The 16777-nt window shown below is 46.2% G+C and overlaps 1 protein-coding gene and 1 long non-coding RNA gene across 6 annotated transcripts in view; one reads left to right on the top strand and one right to left on the bottom strand.

Annotated features, from left to right (window-relative positions):
• The window catches only part of LOC133165058 (receptor-type tyrosine-protein phosphatase F-like), a 116230-nt gene extending 100351 nt beyond the window's left edge, over positions 1-15879 (top strand). For 4 of the 5 annotated variants that reach the window (XM_061294436.1, XM_061294435.1, XM_061294438.1 and 1 more), the window contains 12 exons: positions 2722-2834; positions 5978-6075; positions 7691-7814; positions 7883-8058; positions 10141-10260; positions 10567-10721; positions 10796-11081; positions 11901-12079; positions 13552-13678; positions 13868-14148; positions 14216-14351; positions 14603-15879. In XM_061294436.1, coding sequence (XP_061150420.1) covers positions 2722-2834; positions 5978-6075; positions 7691-7814; positions 7883-8058; positions 10141-10260; positions 10567-10721; positions 10796-11081; positions 11901-12079; positions 13552-13678; positions 13868-14148; positions 14216-14351; positions 14603-14671 — 1864 coding nt within the window. In that variant the 3' untranslated portion in view covers positions 14672-15879. The remainder of the gene's footprint in view (positions 1-2721; positions 2835-5977; positions 6076-7690; positions 7815-7882; positions 8059-10140; positions 10261-10566; positions 10722-10795; positions 11082-11900; positions 12080-13551; positions 13679-13867; positions 14149-14215; positions 14352-14602) is intronic. The other variant, XM_061294437.1, reaches the window with a different exon arrangement.
• Positions 8169-9727, bottom strand: LOC133165209 (uncharacterized). The gene is made up of 2 exons (XR_009717520.1): positions 9053-9727; positions 8169-8708 (listed from the first exon to the last, which is right to left on the bottom strand). It is a non-coding gene; the product is annotated as an uncharacterized LOC133165209 (long non-coding RNA).
• Positions 15880-16777: the final 898 nt, after the last annotated feature.

Genomic DNA, 16777 nt, shown 5'->3' with positions numbered 1-16777 from the left:
CCCCCCCCACAGTCCTCTCAGAGACTCGCCTAGGTTTGATATCAGGCCTCGAAATAGCCCACCGCTGCGCCTCCGCCGGAGCCCTTTTCTCTGTGCCGACAGATTGACAGGAGGGAGTGTGGGCTGCAAGATGTGAGCCCTTTTTTTCTTGTTTCAGCTGCCAATAAAACACACAAAGCGATAATTGAGTTCTCGCCAGAGCGGTTGTTATTGCTACCTGCTCGTTTGCCAAACACAGAGCCTGCTATGGACTTGTTGGTGGAAAAGTGGCCTGCCGGAACATCTCATGCTTGACATTTTCAAAGAGCTGGATTAAAACAAGAGGATAATAATTGCCTATTAATTCCTTGCCTCCCTCTCCTTCCCCTTTCTTTATGAACGCAGCAAACAGGAGAGGTGGGTACTGTCAATCCTCATCAGTGGTGTCTTCCATTCGTGTCGTGCGGTCTTCGCTGTGAGTCTGCTTCCTCTCATGATCAAAATTATGACAAAATGAAGGGAAAGCAGACTCCAAATTGGTGCGCCGAGTCATATTTGTTGGCTTTTAACAGACGTGAGATGCAACAGACTCCGTCTTGGATAATCAGGTCAAAATATGTTTATAACAGCAAACCCTTAAGAAACACCAATAGTGACAGAACATCGTAAATACTCCAAAATGTTGCTGGATGCTTTCAATGCCAATGTGTTGGAGACATTTATTGTCAGTTGTTTTAAAGCAGTTGTTGCTGTGGCGCGCTAGCTAACATACTGTCGGCTAAAAGCACCGGCTACTTAGTTACGATGCACATTGTCTGCTAATCACTTATTTCCACCGACTTTGACGATGATTTGAATTTATGTGAAAAATTCAAAATGGGGACCTTAAGTTGATTCTCAAAATTGACATTTTTGATCAAGCACTACCACTCTCTGTGATTTCCTGAAAACACATCACTTACGTGTTTAAAAATTGTGTAACAAAGGCCAACAAATGTAATTTCAGCATTGACATTAACACCAGGCCGCTTTCCTTTGAGAACCAGGTTAAAGTGAGTCACGGGAGGTGTCCGATTTGAGCTTGGTGTGGCTTTACATGTGCATGTTCCACATGTGTCGACCGTGTTCCTCATCACATCTGTCCTGTTCGCCCGTCTTGTGCTTCATTATTCATCCAATGCCGGCATGTGACCCCAGCGGTCCCTCCCGCCCATATGCGAATACGCCAAGGCAGCACTCGGCTGCAAAATGGCCCATTGTCAAGTAAATGCCAGGCCGGGGGGAAGTGCCGCAAAAAGAAATGTTCTCGTCTTTGAAGCTGACATTATCCGCCGAGACCTGGTCTTCCTGGCAGAAGTTTTAACAAAGGGCTTGTTCTGCTCTCATTAAGGAGGGCGCTTACTGCACAAACACACACATTTAACATACTCCAACTCACAAGTAGATTGTCACACTCGCTTTGAATAACCTTATTGAAATGGCTCGAGGCCAGCGTTTAACCATCCTGTTGCATTTGTTTCTCTGGATTGGCAATAATGGTCCGAGGTCACGTAGGTACGGCACATGTTTAATTATCCAAGTTTAAAAAAAAAAAAAAAAGTTCTAATAGGACTAATCTTTGCTTACCATCTTCAGGGTGTGTAAAGGTAAAATATTTAGTTTTATTGTATGTGGATGGAAGGTCATGGAAATGGGAATGCGGACACAGTCTGTCTCTTGGGGATGTTTGTCGTAGATTACCCGTCACGCTGCTAGCACTAGCTTAAGACCCCGCCGTTTAACGTAACAGGTGGCGCGGGTTCAGGCAGCTGTACATCTTCTCAGCAGAAGGCCTAAAAACCTGCATTTTATGGGGTGTAGCGAGATGTGAAACTTCCACTGGGTGTCTCCATTTGCAGTCGGAGGGCCTGTGTGTATGTGCGCGTGCTTGTCAACAGATGCTAACCGTCTCAACTTTACAATACATACACACCCGATGGACAGTGTTATGCTCGACTGAGCCGAGCGAAGCCGAGCTAAGTTTCACCAGGCGGCACAGGTGCTACAAAACCGGTCTCAATTATCCGGCGTTGTGCCGCCCAGCTGATGGGCTAATTACAGCAACCGCCTGTTTTCCTCTCACTCTGGAAAGACTGTAAACACAACGTGTTGTTGGCACACCCGCGCACACATAACTGTGAAAATCTCACATATGCACATGGATGCATTCCCACACAGCAGCTGTCATATATTCAAACCGTGGCTAGACCACTCCAGGAAAATGATGCTTTTTCTATCTCCTTAACTGCGAGACTAACGAGGACATTATCTTGGTCCTTAGCTCTCTGTTTGGGCGCATTGTCTGGCTAAGCTAGCTGTGCTAGCAACCTTAGCCAAGCCCAGTGGGCCTTCCAAGAAATTCCGTCATGCCGTCCAAGCAGGAAGTTCAGTTGAGAACAAGGTCATACCAGCAAGTTCAGCCAAACCATAACACGTTCAGGAACATCGTCCACAAACATAATACGGGAAGTTCAAGAATAATTTATGAAACTGATGAAACACACAACACACAAGAAATAGAACCATGTCTTTAAGTTGAGAAGGGGGAAGTTGCCAGACCCAGTTTTCTAGTTCTCTTTGCAAAGAGAAATAATCAGTGTCACTCTCAATCATATCGTCATTTCCACTTAAGTGGATAAATCCCTGCCTCTTGGTCTGGCGTCCCTTTAATGCCGTGTTGTTGTTGTTTGTTTCTCTCTCCAGGAAGCGAGCGTCGCCCCTGCCCAAGGACGAACACTCGGGCGGAGTGAAGGACTCCCTGCTGCCCAACACCTCCGACCCTGTGGAGTTGAGACGGCTCAACTACCAGACGCCAGGTAGGAAACAACCCCCACCCCTCGCCGCATGTCGTCAACATATGGTTGCGTTCGCACACCCCTGCAGGGATGGCTGTGTCAACTCAGTGGTTTTGATCAGTCACTCAGTGGGTCCTTGCAAGTAAATGACTAGTCCAGATTTTCAAAAGGACATTTTTAGTCACATTTGCAACATATACAAAACTATTTTAATGAATGGACCACATCAGAGTGACAGAGTTGCTTTGTCCTGTTGGCTACCAATGCTATCATTAAGCTCATTAGCGCTAGAAGACGAAACGTCAGTTTATGGCAAAGTTGCGTTCCTTTGAAATCCGGGATGGTGAGTCAGAATTCTCCGCAGATAATCATAGCCTATGCTACCCCAGTTGTAAATTTGAGTGAAATCCTAAATATTGGGATGAAACACAATTGCAGTCCATCAACATTAAACAGTAAAAGTTTGATGCTAACCAAATGTGCCTTTTCGTGCTGTGTGGCCTAGAATTTGCTGGGCAAACTGGTTGACTGCCCACCGTTTATGACCTTGAATGTAAGAACCATTGGGCCCCTCCCTGTACAGTAAATATTGACGTGCTCATAAATCAACTCGTTTGATTCCAAACTAAATTAGCCCAACATTGTGGCTAAGGCTTCAGACAGGGAAAAGCCGTCTTTTCGCCAGTCCTTTTAGAAACTGACACAATCCCGTCACGGTTGCTGACTGCTGAGCTTTAGGAATGCGTTTCAACCGCCAGCCGCTCTTTCTTTTACCTCTTTGTCGCCTTTTTGGAGAAGCAAAACTGAGATTTCAACCGAGCGTTTCCAGCTCTGTCACCGTCACTCGGTGCACACTAGCCTGGTGTGTGGGGGAGGCTTTTGTTGAGGTGTCCGACCTCAGCCTCCTTCCTTTTTCCTCCACCCCCTCATCAGCTGCTTTCATCCCCCCCCCCAATTGGTAATGTTGTGCTGCCTCTGATGTCAAGGTGAGCTAGGTGGAGGGAACAATGGAGCTGAAAGGAAATGTCAACCCAGGAACAGACGTGTGTGCGTATGTGTGCATTCATATGTGTACATTCCTTCTCACAGGTTATTAAAGACCACATTGCCGCACACACATACACACAGCCTCTTTGAGCCCCTGCAGAGGAATTAAGCATGGCTGCCGCTCACTCTAAAGAATCCCTGTTCTCCCCTCCTCCCACTCCACCTCTCTTTCCCTTTTGTCTTCCATTTTCCCTCCTGTTGGATAATCTCCTTTTTTTTCATCTGGCGTTCTCTGACGCCCCCTTCCTTTCCCGGAACGTCATCATCTATCTGCGTCTTTTTTTCGGCGACAGAGGTGTTTCTTATGAAAGCTGTGCGAGCCTTCGGCCGCCATTTCTTGCTCTCTTTGACTTGGTCGTTCCACAGAGGGGGGAACGTTCCTGCCTTGATTGTAATTGTTGTTAAGTGCTCTAGCAACATGTTGCTTTGTTTAACATACATTTTTGTAATGGACAAAATAATCATTTAAAAACCATGTGCCTCAACTCTTCTTGTTGCACCTTTGCTTCTTTCCTCCATGACTTTCCTTTCTCTCACAGGTCCCAGCTCTCACCGCAGCCCCAACACGCCAAGTTAGTCTACTATGTCGTCCTAAGCGCCCCCCTCCCCTTCCTCCGTCTTCCACCACAGCAGTACAGTTCAGTAATATTTCATAGCCTGTATATTTATTTGATTCTCAATCAAACAATCAACCCTCGGTCTTCCGATGAACGAACCGTACTGCTCAGGTGGTAACAATTGTCAAGCGTGTTTCTCACTCGCTGCCATTCTATGTTCGCCTCATCATAATCCCACCCGTCTCGCGCTCCATGCAAGCGGCGGACTTCACGGCTAGCCGAGCACGCGTGTTCTAAACGAGCTCGTCTATCTTTTGTCCTGACCCTCCATTACATCCGTCAAAAACTCGTCTGGCTGAGGACAGGTTCATGTTCACGTGCCGCTTTTAATTGGATTCATCGCTCAGGTGCCACGCCGTGTAATGAATGCGCTTTGGGCGGCTTGTTGCTTTGAGGACAAAAGCGCTTTCAAAAAGCGTATTACTCGACATGGCACCTGCTATAGCCAGAGACATCGCCGCTCTGTATTTGTTTACCGATTTAACCTGTGGCAAATCGATGCGGGGTTTCAGGTTATGGAAATTTACCACAACGGGTGTGTAGTCAGAGTACACTGCTTTTAATGAAACAGCATGTGACTCATCAACTGAGGTTGTTTTTGCCTAACAACTGCACACAAACAATTGTTTGAGATTAGTTGTGGCTCGATGTTTGGTACATCTGGACCAACAGCTACCCACTGTGAGTCTGAAGACTTTGTGGGTGAAGCAGCATGATGTTGCATGAAGCAGATGATTTTGTATGTCTTGTGACTGGAAATACTTGTTTTTTTATCACAAGGTGACCCCAGCTTTCTAGTATACAAGGGAAAAAATATCACTGGAAATAATTGCATGTTTTTGATCACTCTTCATAAAAGTGGGTCTGCTTCATGCAAACTCGTTTCTTGAGTGCTGTTTGTCAGTGTTTATTATTATGAAATAGAACATCTTCAATAGCTATATCTTTTGAGTGGTGTGAAGGTGACACACAAGACGGATGCTGAACTCCGCGCAATCTTGCAAGTTCCCGGCTATGTGTTTTAAGCCAAGATCAAAGGCGCATGGGGAAATTTGTGCTAACAGATTAGCAACAACTCACCGCAATAACACTAGAAAAGAGCAGGAGTTGATTGGGGGGGGGAGTAATCCAGGCCAAGCGCTCCAGGCTGCGCCAAAAGACGCTCTATTGTAAAAAGAGATATTTCAAAGGAATGAGTTCTGGCAGTTGACCAGTCACTTTTTTCCCCCCTCTTCCTCCCGTGAAATAAGACTGATCCGCTGAGACTTAACGGAGTTCTCACTCTCTCCGGGGCCTCGTTTGTTTCCCATCCCCAAATCTCCAGAAGCATGCCTCTCATCCCTCGTGGGTGGGTCACCCACCTGTGTCGTCGCTCGCCATCTGTCGTCACACACACGGACGCATCAACGCCACCTCATGGTCCCACATAGTCTTGTGACGTTCAGCGACATCTTACCCGTTCTTACCGTTTGTTTTTTCCCTCCTCGGTTCCTCTTTTAGGGATGAGAGAGCACCCGCCCATTCCCGTCGCCAGCCTGGCTGACCACATCGAGCACCTCAAGGCCAATGACGGCCTGCGCTTCTCCCAGGAGTATGAGGTAAAATCAACATGCCCGAGCCCTGCTGGGGATAGCAAAAACTCAAAGCACACATTTAATGACCAACAAAAAAATAGGACATCTTCAACACAGACCAAAAAAACGCAAAAAAAAACACCGTCAAAGGAGAACAAAATCAAGATGGTGTCAAAGTAAAACCTTTGTTGTTTTGGCCTGTCCCAAGAAGCACATAACGAAGGATAATTTCCCCACCCAGGACGTTTGTACCACTTTAATCCCATCCCTACACATCTTAATTACACTAAAAAACGCTAGTGTTTATTCTTTTTTTTTTGTACACAAACTAGCAGGTGGTAACAACGCAAAAGCAATCAGCGCGCGTCTCGATATGCGCATCTTGTGATGCAACTCGGCGAGGGATTACCTCTCGTCCTCGATAAAAAGGAGCAAGTAAAATTAGCATTTAAAGTGGCGCATTGGAGAGCGGCGAGATGTCCTTGTGTAAAGAAAACAGCGGGAAAAAAATATATATATATTTGTTCAGACATTGCAGTCTGTTTCGGGTCCCAGTGATTGACTTGCTGGATTGATTGAAGGATCATAGGGAGACGCCGTTCTGATTTGGAAACAGTTTTTTCTTTTTCTTCCCTCCAACGGTGTAATGGTAATACAAACAGTTGCGGGGTTGAACTTTTGTCAACAGCTACATCATAGACATTATTATCAACTACTTCATAAGTGTGCTTCCACTTTTATAGTTTCGAGATACTCTGTTTTTTCTTGTCAATTATCATTGAGAAACAATTTACACATGAATAAAAAATAAACAGAATGACAAGTTAATCCAGAGACGTGTGTACAAAACACACCAGAAGGGTTGCCAGTGGTTGCATTAGCTGGAAATAAATAACCATGGCTCTGAAACCGCAATACGCGCGCCTCCAAACCGGCACGTTGCCCTCGTAACGTGTTGGGGCTGGCTAGGAAGCGGCCCGCTACAACGGCGGGCAGCCGGCCCGTCTCCGGCCGTGATTGGCAAACAAGGGATAGGGCGCCTCCGTGGGGCGGCAGATGGTGTGTGACACCTGGCACTTTGGTCACCTCTAGCCAATTCTGGTGTCGAGTCACATGCAGGACCAATGGCCACCGCCCTCGCTTTCCCAACCCTGACCCTCCCCGACCCCCTCCGTTCTTTTCCTTATTTGTCTCCTGACGGGGTCGGACCGCATACGTATTGATCGGTCGGGGATTTGCGACGGCGTCCTATACCGCGCATCGATAATGTCACCCGCTCTCATGTTATTTGCTATCGATCGTCCGCCAGCGGCTGTGCTGCAGAAGCGCCTTGGCTAATTTCCCCCACCGGAACCTCGCACCTGGCAATTCCAACTGAGGGCAAAATGCCCACGCATGGCCTTGTGGTCACAGTTGGTTGAGATTGTGAGTGAAACTGAACCATTATCGTTTTGTCTAAACTACTCTCGTGGGTCAAATTGACCCGTTTAAAAACGTAGAAAAATTGTGATTGAAGCTTGTTTTTTCATTTTTAAATATCTCTCACTTCAGAAGATATGTATGTAAAGCTGGAACTCATCTTGACTATCATATTGCAATGATGATACTATGCTAATGCTTGCCATTCCTCCCTCCCTAGTCCATCGATCCCAGCCAGCAGTTCACGTGGGAGAACTCCAACATGGAAGTGAACAAGCCAAAGAACCGCTATGCCAACGTTATCGCCTACGACCACTCCAGGGTGGTGCTCACGTCCGTTGACGGTAAGAGTTGAAACGTGACACAAATTCAGCGAAAGGAAAGCGGACTGAAACCCGCTTTTGCTTCACAGCAGTCCCAGGTAGCGACTACGTTAACGCCAATTACATTGACGGCTACCGGAAGCAGAACGCCTACATTGCCACGCAGGGACCGCTGCCCGAGACGCTCAGCGACTTCTGGAGGATGGTGTGGGAGCAGCGCTCCAGCACCATCGTCATGATGACGCGACTGGAAGAGAAGTCCAGGGTAAGGATGGGCCACCAACTCGGGAAAAACATTTAGGGCGAAGAAAGAAAAACATAAGAGAAAGAACTACACAAGCATCAGAAAATAATTAATGATGAAATAAAATCATAGTAATTCAAAATATTTATTGAAGAATGTAAAATCAGGTCGCACAATTACTGAAGTATAGGATATAAAAAGAAACACTAGAAATATTAGATGAAAATATTTGGAAATAATACAATAGTACAACATTTTCTGTCACAAAACTATTTGAAAAAAATACGCAATTATTTGGAAGAATACAACACGTTTGATGATAGCCCAAAATAAACTGTCATAGTCATTAAAGCAAGAAGAAAAGCCGTCCAGAAAAAAAAAAGCAACAGAATACTTACAAATGTAACAAAGTTGCTGTTTGCGGCTAATCCTGCTTGATAATAAATATGTTCCTTGTTCTTTGTAACGTAACCTCGGCAGGCCCTGGTAATGAAAACCTCAATTGTCAGATGATCCCCCAACTGTACACTGCACCCGTCGCGTCCGCAGACAGAGCTTCCTTTCTTTGCCGCCTGCTTGTGCTCAGCTGGATTTGTCAGCCTGATCAAAGTCAGTTTGCAGACGCCATCGTTCCCAAAGTTTCTCCAAATCTCCAAACCCTCCGCACCTGTCTGCCGGACGGATTTCCATAATAATGAGAATTACATTCCTCATTCATTACCACGACGCACACATAATACTAATATGTTTTTGCAACCACCATCGACTTTGCGGCTGGTGTTTATGCTCCCCGCCTGCGTTTGGCCCTTGAGACGACAGGAGCGGGAGAAAAAAAACTCTTTTAAGTTGAAGTTAAGAGGATTGTCACCCAACATTTGCCCGCGTCTAAAAATATAGCTAAACTATACACACACACAAAAAAAAAAATGTTGGGAAAGTTTTTCGAAACATAACCTTCACATAACAATCAGTTTACAAGTTACAAGGAAGCCTTGAAGGAAGGAAAAATAATTACCCGCTGTTCCGTTCCATCCATCAGCATAAATATAAATACGGCGAGTGCCTTTGTCAGGTAAGAGCTCGACGGCAGCATAGCATGGTATGTTTTAATTTAGCGCCTCCCCGGGCCATCACTCATCTCGGCAAATTGGCCGACACGCTTATGAAAGCGGAGCCCGCTCCGTCATAGGTAAAAGCGTGTGTTTATCGTGCGTTCAATCTCACCTCACCTTGCCCCTGCGTTAAGACCGCCTCGCAGAGGAAGCTATTAGCAGTGTTTGAAGTGACTAACAAGTTGTTGATCGGAGTCATCATTTTAACATTTCGAGCTGTCGCACAACTTTAAAGGGGAGGTTGGCCACCATTTTCTTCCCCCTCGCTATATACCTGTGTAAAAAATTTCTTTCACTCTGACCACTATTTATTTGAAATCTTCAGTCCGGTGCCGCGGTATTTATACGGCTGACCGACCGACCAGTTGCTTCTCTCTCGGGTTAACCCGCTCGATAGCTGGACTTGATATCTCGTTTAGCTGTGCGACCTCTCTAAGAGTTTATAGATTGCGCTCAGATGGACAAAATGAGTTGGTGCCAATCCCAACTGGATTTGCGCATGACTGGACGCCACTAACAAGCATTTCTACTCGTAGTCACGTGACAGGAGCTAACTTGCAGGTTTTGGGCACGTGCGAGAGGAGACGCAAAGGCCGCAGTCTCACAACTGTGAAGCGGACATGTTGAGTGGCCCTCACCAACGTCCATGAGACAAATCATGTGGTCTTGAGACGCCCCCCACTCGTCCTAAGTGGAGCCACCTGATAATTAGCTCATTGCAAATGATCACAGGCTGATAAAAGACAAAGTGGCCTTTCGAAGTGCACTTCACACACATATACACACACACACACACACAAGGTGAGAGAGCAGTCATGTTTGGGTAGGTGCTGAGTCTTCAGCTTTTAATGAGACAGGCCACGTCGCCTCTGATCCGACCCTTCTAATGTTCTCGCCTTGTTAATCAGCACGGCTCGTTCGGCGCGCTCCTCTCGACGCCGCACTCTGTTCTAACCGTCCGCCTCCTCTTCCCTCCCTCTCGACCCGCCAGGTGAAGTGTGACCAGTACTGGCCGGCGCGAGGAACCGAGACCTACGGCATGATCCAGGTCACCATGTTGGACACGGTGGAATTGGCCACTTACAGCGTCCGCACTTTTGCACTCTACAAGGTACAGCACTGAACTTTTACATTTTGTCCAGGTAGCCAAATTCCGAGGTGGCCTTTTAGGTTGGAAGCTGTCATTTTAGGGTCGTTTGAACCAACTCTGGGGCTCGTACAAAGGCAAACCTTTCCTGTCTGATTGCGCCCAAATTTGAAGCTCGTAAGACTGGGCAGGCGGGACACCAAAAAGGCCAATTCAATTAAACAGCGGGTGCTTTTCAAATGAAACTTGCGTAATGTCATTAAAGCGCTTTGACCTTTCACTGGATTCCGACACGACAAGTTTTTGAACTTCATCCTTCCTTTTTGGCAGAATGGTTCTAATGAGAAGAGAGAGCTGCGGCAGTTTCAGTTCATGGCCTGGCCTGACCACGGCGTGCCCGAGTACCCCACCCCCATCCTGGCCTTCCTGAGACGTGTCAAGGCCTGCAATCCTCCAGACGCGGGACCCATGGTGGTGCACTGCAGGTGCGAATGGCAACGCGCTAGCGTGCCCGCCAATGTCAAGTTGGGCAAATCAAAACGGTCCCCGTGCCTTGCAGCGCGGGCGTGGGCCGGACCGGCTGCTTCATCGTGATCGACGCCATGCTGGAGCGCATGAAGCACGAGAAGTCGGTGGACATCTACGGCCACGTGACTTGCATGCGGGCCCAGCGCAACTACATGGTGCAGACCGAGGACCAGTACATCTTCATCCACGAGGCGCTGCTGGAGGCGGCCACCTGCGGCAACACCGAGGTGCCGGCGCGCAACCTTTACGCGCACATCCAGAAGCTGACGCAGCCGCCGCCCGGCGAGACGGTCACCGCCATGGAGCTGGAGTTCAAGGTAAAGACAAAAGATAACAAAACAAAAAAATCATTATTATGTGTTCTATGGTTATCATCACTACACGTAGGTAAGTAAAACAATTGAGAAATGAACTCTGTGACACAACACACAACGTTCAAGGTGACACACACACACACACACCTGCTGTCAAGTGTGATGTCATTAGAGCTGCTCTGCCATTTGCCCCGGTGCTGACCATGCCACATTGTGTTTGACGTGATAATAGTACCGGCCAGTGAGAGACGGCTGGAACCGTTGTGTGGTGTTTGTGTGTTGTGGGGTCACACAACGCTCACGCAAGCACCGCCGGCAGAGCGTGACAGTCCGTATACGCTCCTGCTGGTCCATCTGCCGCCTCAAGCGCTGCCAAATTGCTTGTGCCGCACTTCAACGCGTGCTCTTTGTTCATATTACATTCCTTAAAATAGCACTTTGAAATGAAGATGCGCCCATTAAAGCATGAGAGCGGTGCTCATGTGCGTTCATTCACTCATAATTTTGGTCACCTTTCTTGTCTAGCAAGTCTCGCAAGTCTCGCTCGCTGGCAGCCACTTTTTTGCAGAAATGATGCAGAAACAGAAATGATGGTATAATTCGACAGAAACTGTCAAATTCTTTTTACAGATGTCTAATTGTGTAATTTTGGCACCACTAGCAAAAACGAAAGTATAAAGTGCTAGTTTTCACATTTAAAAAGCATATTCTTTGGAACCGATTATTGGCGTTTCCATTCATTTCAATGAGGAAAGATGATTTGAGTTTTTCACGATGCAATCTTATTAGCGTTCGACTAAAGGCCAATTGTTTGTCGCTCAGCGGCTGGCCAACTCCAAGGCGCACACGTCGCGCTTCATCAGCGCCAACCTGCCGTGCAACAAGTTCAAGAACCGCCTGGTGAACATCATGCCTTTCGAGTCCACGCGCGTCTGCCTTCAGCCCATCCGCGGTGTGGAGGGCTCCGACTACATCAACGCCAGCTGCATCGACGGATACAGGTGCGCCTATTGTCTCCTCTCTTGTTCTTTGCTTCTTTCTTTCTCCCTCTCTTCTACCTTTTAGCCCTCACCTGTCATCTCTCCTTGTCTATTTTCCTTCCTTTACTCTTCTTCCTTGTCACTCTTCTCTGTCCTCCATTGAATTTCTTTCATGCACTTTTCATCCTCTTTCTCGTCTTTATTCCTCCTCTCATTTTTTTCTGTTACCATTTCCTCATCTCCACCACCATTTCCTCTCGTCTGTCTTCTTTCCTCCCTTTAGTCGTCACCTGTTTTTTTTTTTATCTTTTCTGTTAATTCCCTCCCTTATCAATATGTCCTAAAGCAAAGTAGGTAATTGAATTAATGATTTTAATTACATGATTTAACAAAAGTACATGTTTGAAATGATTCAATAAATTGTCCCATTGCAATATATTTCTTAATCTATTTTTTGCTCTCCAAATGAATTCAAAACAATTATGGTGGGATGTTTTGTCCTTGTTTGTGTAATTCATTGTTTTACACAACTATATTTAATATATGCCTATGTAGTGTGATAAAAAAATTGCACTTTTAACGTTTGGCTTTCTATTTAAAAACATGTTCTTTATTTTAAATTCAATGTCCAGTTTTACAGTTTTTTTTTTGTTTTGTTTTTAGATTATTTTGTCATTTCCATTTGTTTTAGGGGAATGTTTCATTAAATTATAGATTACAACTGCTGTCGCCTCCTCCTCCTCCTCCTCCTCTCATCTTTTTCTACTGCTCTCCTCCAGTCTGTCCTCTCTATTCATCTCTTCAAATCTCCTCCCTCTTGGCGTCGTCTCCCCTCGCTCGGCTGTTTTCTCCCCTCTTGCGACAATCTGTTGTTTCTGTATTTGTGCAAGGCAAAAAAGGCCCTCAGCACATTCTAATCTCCCGGTTCCACATTAGCGCATCGCCTGCAGTGCCTTCCTCAGCTGTTGTGTGTGTGCACGCGCGTGTGTTGTCATGTTGCCTGCATGCACACATGCAAGGCTGCATGCACAAACACACACAACGTTTTGCACACGTGCACTGCATGGACATGTGAGCGTGTTGGCGTGCTCAGTCCGCTTGTTTCTTGAGCGGTGCGTTGCTGCCACCTGCCGCCGGCTGAGCAGGACCGCATGACCGCAGCATGGTGGTCACGTAGCACAGCAGCAAATGAGCTCATCTCCAGCTGTGCCGTCAAGATAGATAAACGGGATTATGTCACGGCTGACAATTGTTTTTTTATTTTATTTTGCCTTTTGCCTTCCGCGTGCATATATTGCGCCACACTGCAACTTGCCTGCTTGACTTGACACACAACATTTGGTGCACAATGTCTAATTATGCATTAGAAATATATTTAATCATCTGCTTTGCTCATCCAATACAATCTAATTCAAATGAAGCCTTTACAATGTTTTCTTACATGGCAATATTTGATTTTTCCATGTTCCTTGTGTTTGCGTGCATATTTGCAGACAGCAGAAGGCCTACCTGGCCACGCAAGGTCCGCTGGCCGAGACCACAGAGGACTTCTGGAGAATGTTGTGGGAGCACAACTCCACCATTGTCGTCATGCTGACCAAGCTACGGGAAATGGGACGGGTGAGGAATAAACGCCACCCTGATCATAATCATATCAGATTGCTACGTTTATTACTATGGAGTGTTGGAGATGTACGCTGCATTATACTGACAAGCCAAACATTTTCTAAATTTTCTATGTACAGTTTCTAATTTGCTTCCTGACTTGGATAAACCAATCAATCTACTGTGTACGGTTTGTGTCAACAGGAAAAGTGCCACCAGTACTGGCCGGCCGAGCGCTCGGCCCGCTACCAGTACTTTGTGGTGGACCCCATGGCCGAGTACAACATGCCGCAGTACATCCTGAGAGAATTCAAGGTGACGGACGCCCGCGACGGACAGTCCCGAACCATCCGCCAGTTCCAGTTCACCGACTGGCCCGAGCAGGGCGTGCCCAAGACCGGGGAGGGCTTCATCGACTTTATCGGGCAAGTGCACAAGACCAAGGAGCAGTTTGGACAGGACGGACCCATCACTGTGCACTGCAGGTAGGACCGGTGCAGCAAAAACAGAGTCCGAAGCGCGGAGAAAGACGCTTATCCTCGTGTTCCTCAGCGCCGGCGTGGGCCGAACCGGAGTCTTCATTACTCTGAGCATCGTGCTGGAGAGGATGCGGTACGAGGGCGTGGTTGACCTTTTCCAGACCGTCAAGACCCTTCGCACCCAGCGGCCCGCCATGGTGCAGACTGAGGTGAGGCCCCTGAGATGGATTCTTTTAATATATGCAAACAGCGGCTCTTTTCCTCATGTCTAGTGCTCTCCTCCATTTAAAGACATGGTAAATTCAAATAGACCAATTCCTGAAATAAAAAAGAGGCCTTTGTTTGATTGGAGGCATTTAATCACCCCACTTTTTTTTTTTCTTTATATCATTACTTTTCTGTATTTGTGGTGAAGCATTGCACCGTGACCCTGAAAGTGACCCCCGTGTGTATGTGACAGGACCAGTACCAACTGTGCTACCGGGCCGCTCTGGAGTACTTGGGAAGCTTCGACCACTATGCAACGTAACCCCAGGCGCCAAGGTCCAAGTCCCTCAGGAGTCTGCCAAGTGTCCCATCTCAGGCACCGAACGCCCTGGGGGGGGGGGGGAATCAGCACCCAACCCTGTTGCTTTAGGGGGAGGTGCGAAGGACAGAATCTACCATGTGACTTTTTTTTTTTTTGTGCTTCAAAGTCTTGTACAGTCGACAGTGCTACCCGTCCCTCATCTAGCGGTACCGCCACTCATTTTTACATTGATAACATTTATTGTTTAGTCTACTTTTTTAATCATTTTTTTTTCTAACATTGTGTCTTAATGCGGGTCCGGTGCTTTGTTTTCATAATCGCTACTTTTAAAATAGTTTTTTTGTATTGTTTTAAAAAAAAAAAAAAGAAAAAAGGGTACGTTATAGCACACCGAGGCTATAGATGCTAATCTCTTCCGGGCCAGCTACTTATTTGCGTTGTTGTGCGCTCGGGATGTAGTCGATGACAACAACAAAGAAAACAAGACGACAAAAAAAACTGCCTTTTATCCTGCTGTTTCCTCGAGGACGAGCACAAAGCAGCTCATGCTAAGCGACTGCTAAGCTAAGGCTGCAGCCGATGACGACAGTGTGTGTACAGGAAAGCGAAGCACATGACTTTTTTTTGTGTTCTTTTGCAAAAAGGCCTTTGTACAGAATGGACCATTCCACCCGACGTGACAAACACAATTGATCTTATTTTATACAGAAATAGAACTATAAATATAAATATATATATATATATGATTATATATATGTACAATGATGCATAGGTGTACACACAGCTTGTTCTTGAGAGACGCCGTTTGCCGTATGTACTGTACCATCGACCAAAAAAAAAAAGGAAATAATGCAGCACAAACCCTCGCCACCCCCCTTGTTGTCACAGTGCACAGACCTTTCCCCAAGATGGCCGCCACAAGCGCACACGCCTAAAGTGGTGGGGCAGGTGTATTGACAGGTGGGTGGTAGGGAAGGCGGGGGGGGTTACTTTGTTCATTTTAAAATCTTGTGAATGCATCGTGCTGTCAGGGTTCCACCTGTTGTACACACACATACACTGTTTTTCTATTTGTTGATAAAGAACTGGAATTTCAAAAGAAAACCTGTTAACGAATGAACACTCGAGTTGTAAAAAAAAAAAAAAAAGAGGGGGGGGAAAAAACCTTGATGTTAATAAAGATACATAATTGGGGTTTTTTGTACAAAGTCTTCCTGTTTGACTTCATTGCAGAATTTGTGATTTTTTTTGAGGGTAGGGGTTCAGGATAGGGTTTAGGCTTGGGGATTAAAACTAGAGTCAAGGTTTCAGACTAGGGTACGTAAAGTAAGGTTTAGGGCTGGGGTTAGGGTTTCAAAGTAGGGTTTAAAACTAGGGTTAGGATTTAAAACTACGATTAGGGCAGTGCTTCTCAATTATTTTCTGTTACGCCCCCCCCTAGCAAGAAGAAAACTATTCGCGACCCCCCTCCCCACCGTGACTATCCTAACTTGTCTTGTAAGTCGTAAAATGTTGCACTGTCGCAAACGTGACAGAAGTAACAATGAGAGCGCCACTGCCCCCTGCTGTAGTAAACGCGCAATTACACTTTATTCTAGTACTGCCAAAAAAAAAGCCTGTTCCCCAGGGTCACACGCGCCCCCCCAGGAATAGCACCGCGCCCCCGGGGGCGCGCCCCACTATTTGAGAAGCACTGGATTAGGGTTTCAAACTACGATTTCAATCTAGGGTTAAGGTTTCAAGGTAGTGTTTAAAACCAGGGTTAGGGTTTCAAACTGGGGTTTCATACTAGGGTTAGGGTTTCAAAGTAGGGTTTAAAGATGGGGTTAGGGTCTTAAACTCGGGTTTGGGTTTCAAACTATGGTTAGGGTTTTCAAACGAGTTTCAAACTAGGGTTAATATTATGATGTTAAGGGTTAGGGCAAGGTTTATGTTAAGGGTTATAATTAGGGTGTTGGAATTTTTTAAGGAAGAAAAGCCTTACATGGTCCTTTTTTAATCCATATTAAACATCTTCACTTTTGAAGCCTGTCATTTTCAAAATAACCCAAACCTCACATCCAAGAATAAAAGGCTTTATTGTTGCTACCTGTTATCGCTTCTGTT

The sequence above is a fragment of the Syngnathus typhle genome, linkage group LG13, assembly GCF_033458585.1.
Source record: "Syngnathus typhle isolate RoL2023-S1 ecotype Sweden linkage group LG13, RoL_Styp_1.0, whole genome shotgun sequence".
NCBI classification, from domain to species: domain Eukaryota; kingdom Metazoa; phylum Chordata; class Actinopteri; order Syngnathiformes; family Syngnathidae; genus Syngnathus; species Syngnathus typhle.
Note: the sequence above shows the minus strand (reverse complement) of the source record. Positions and strands in the feature narration are given on the sequence as shown.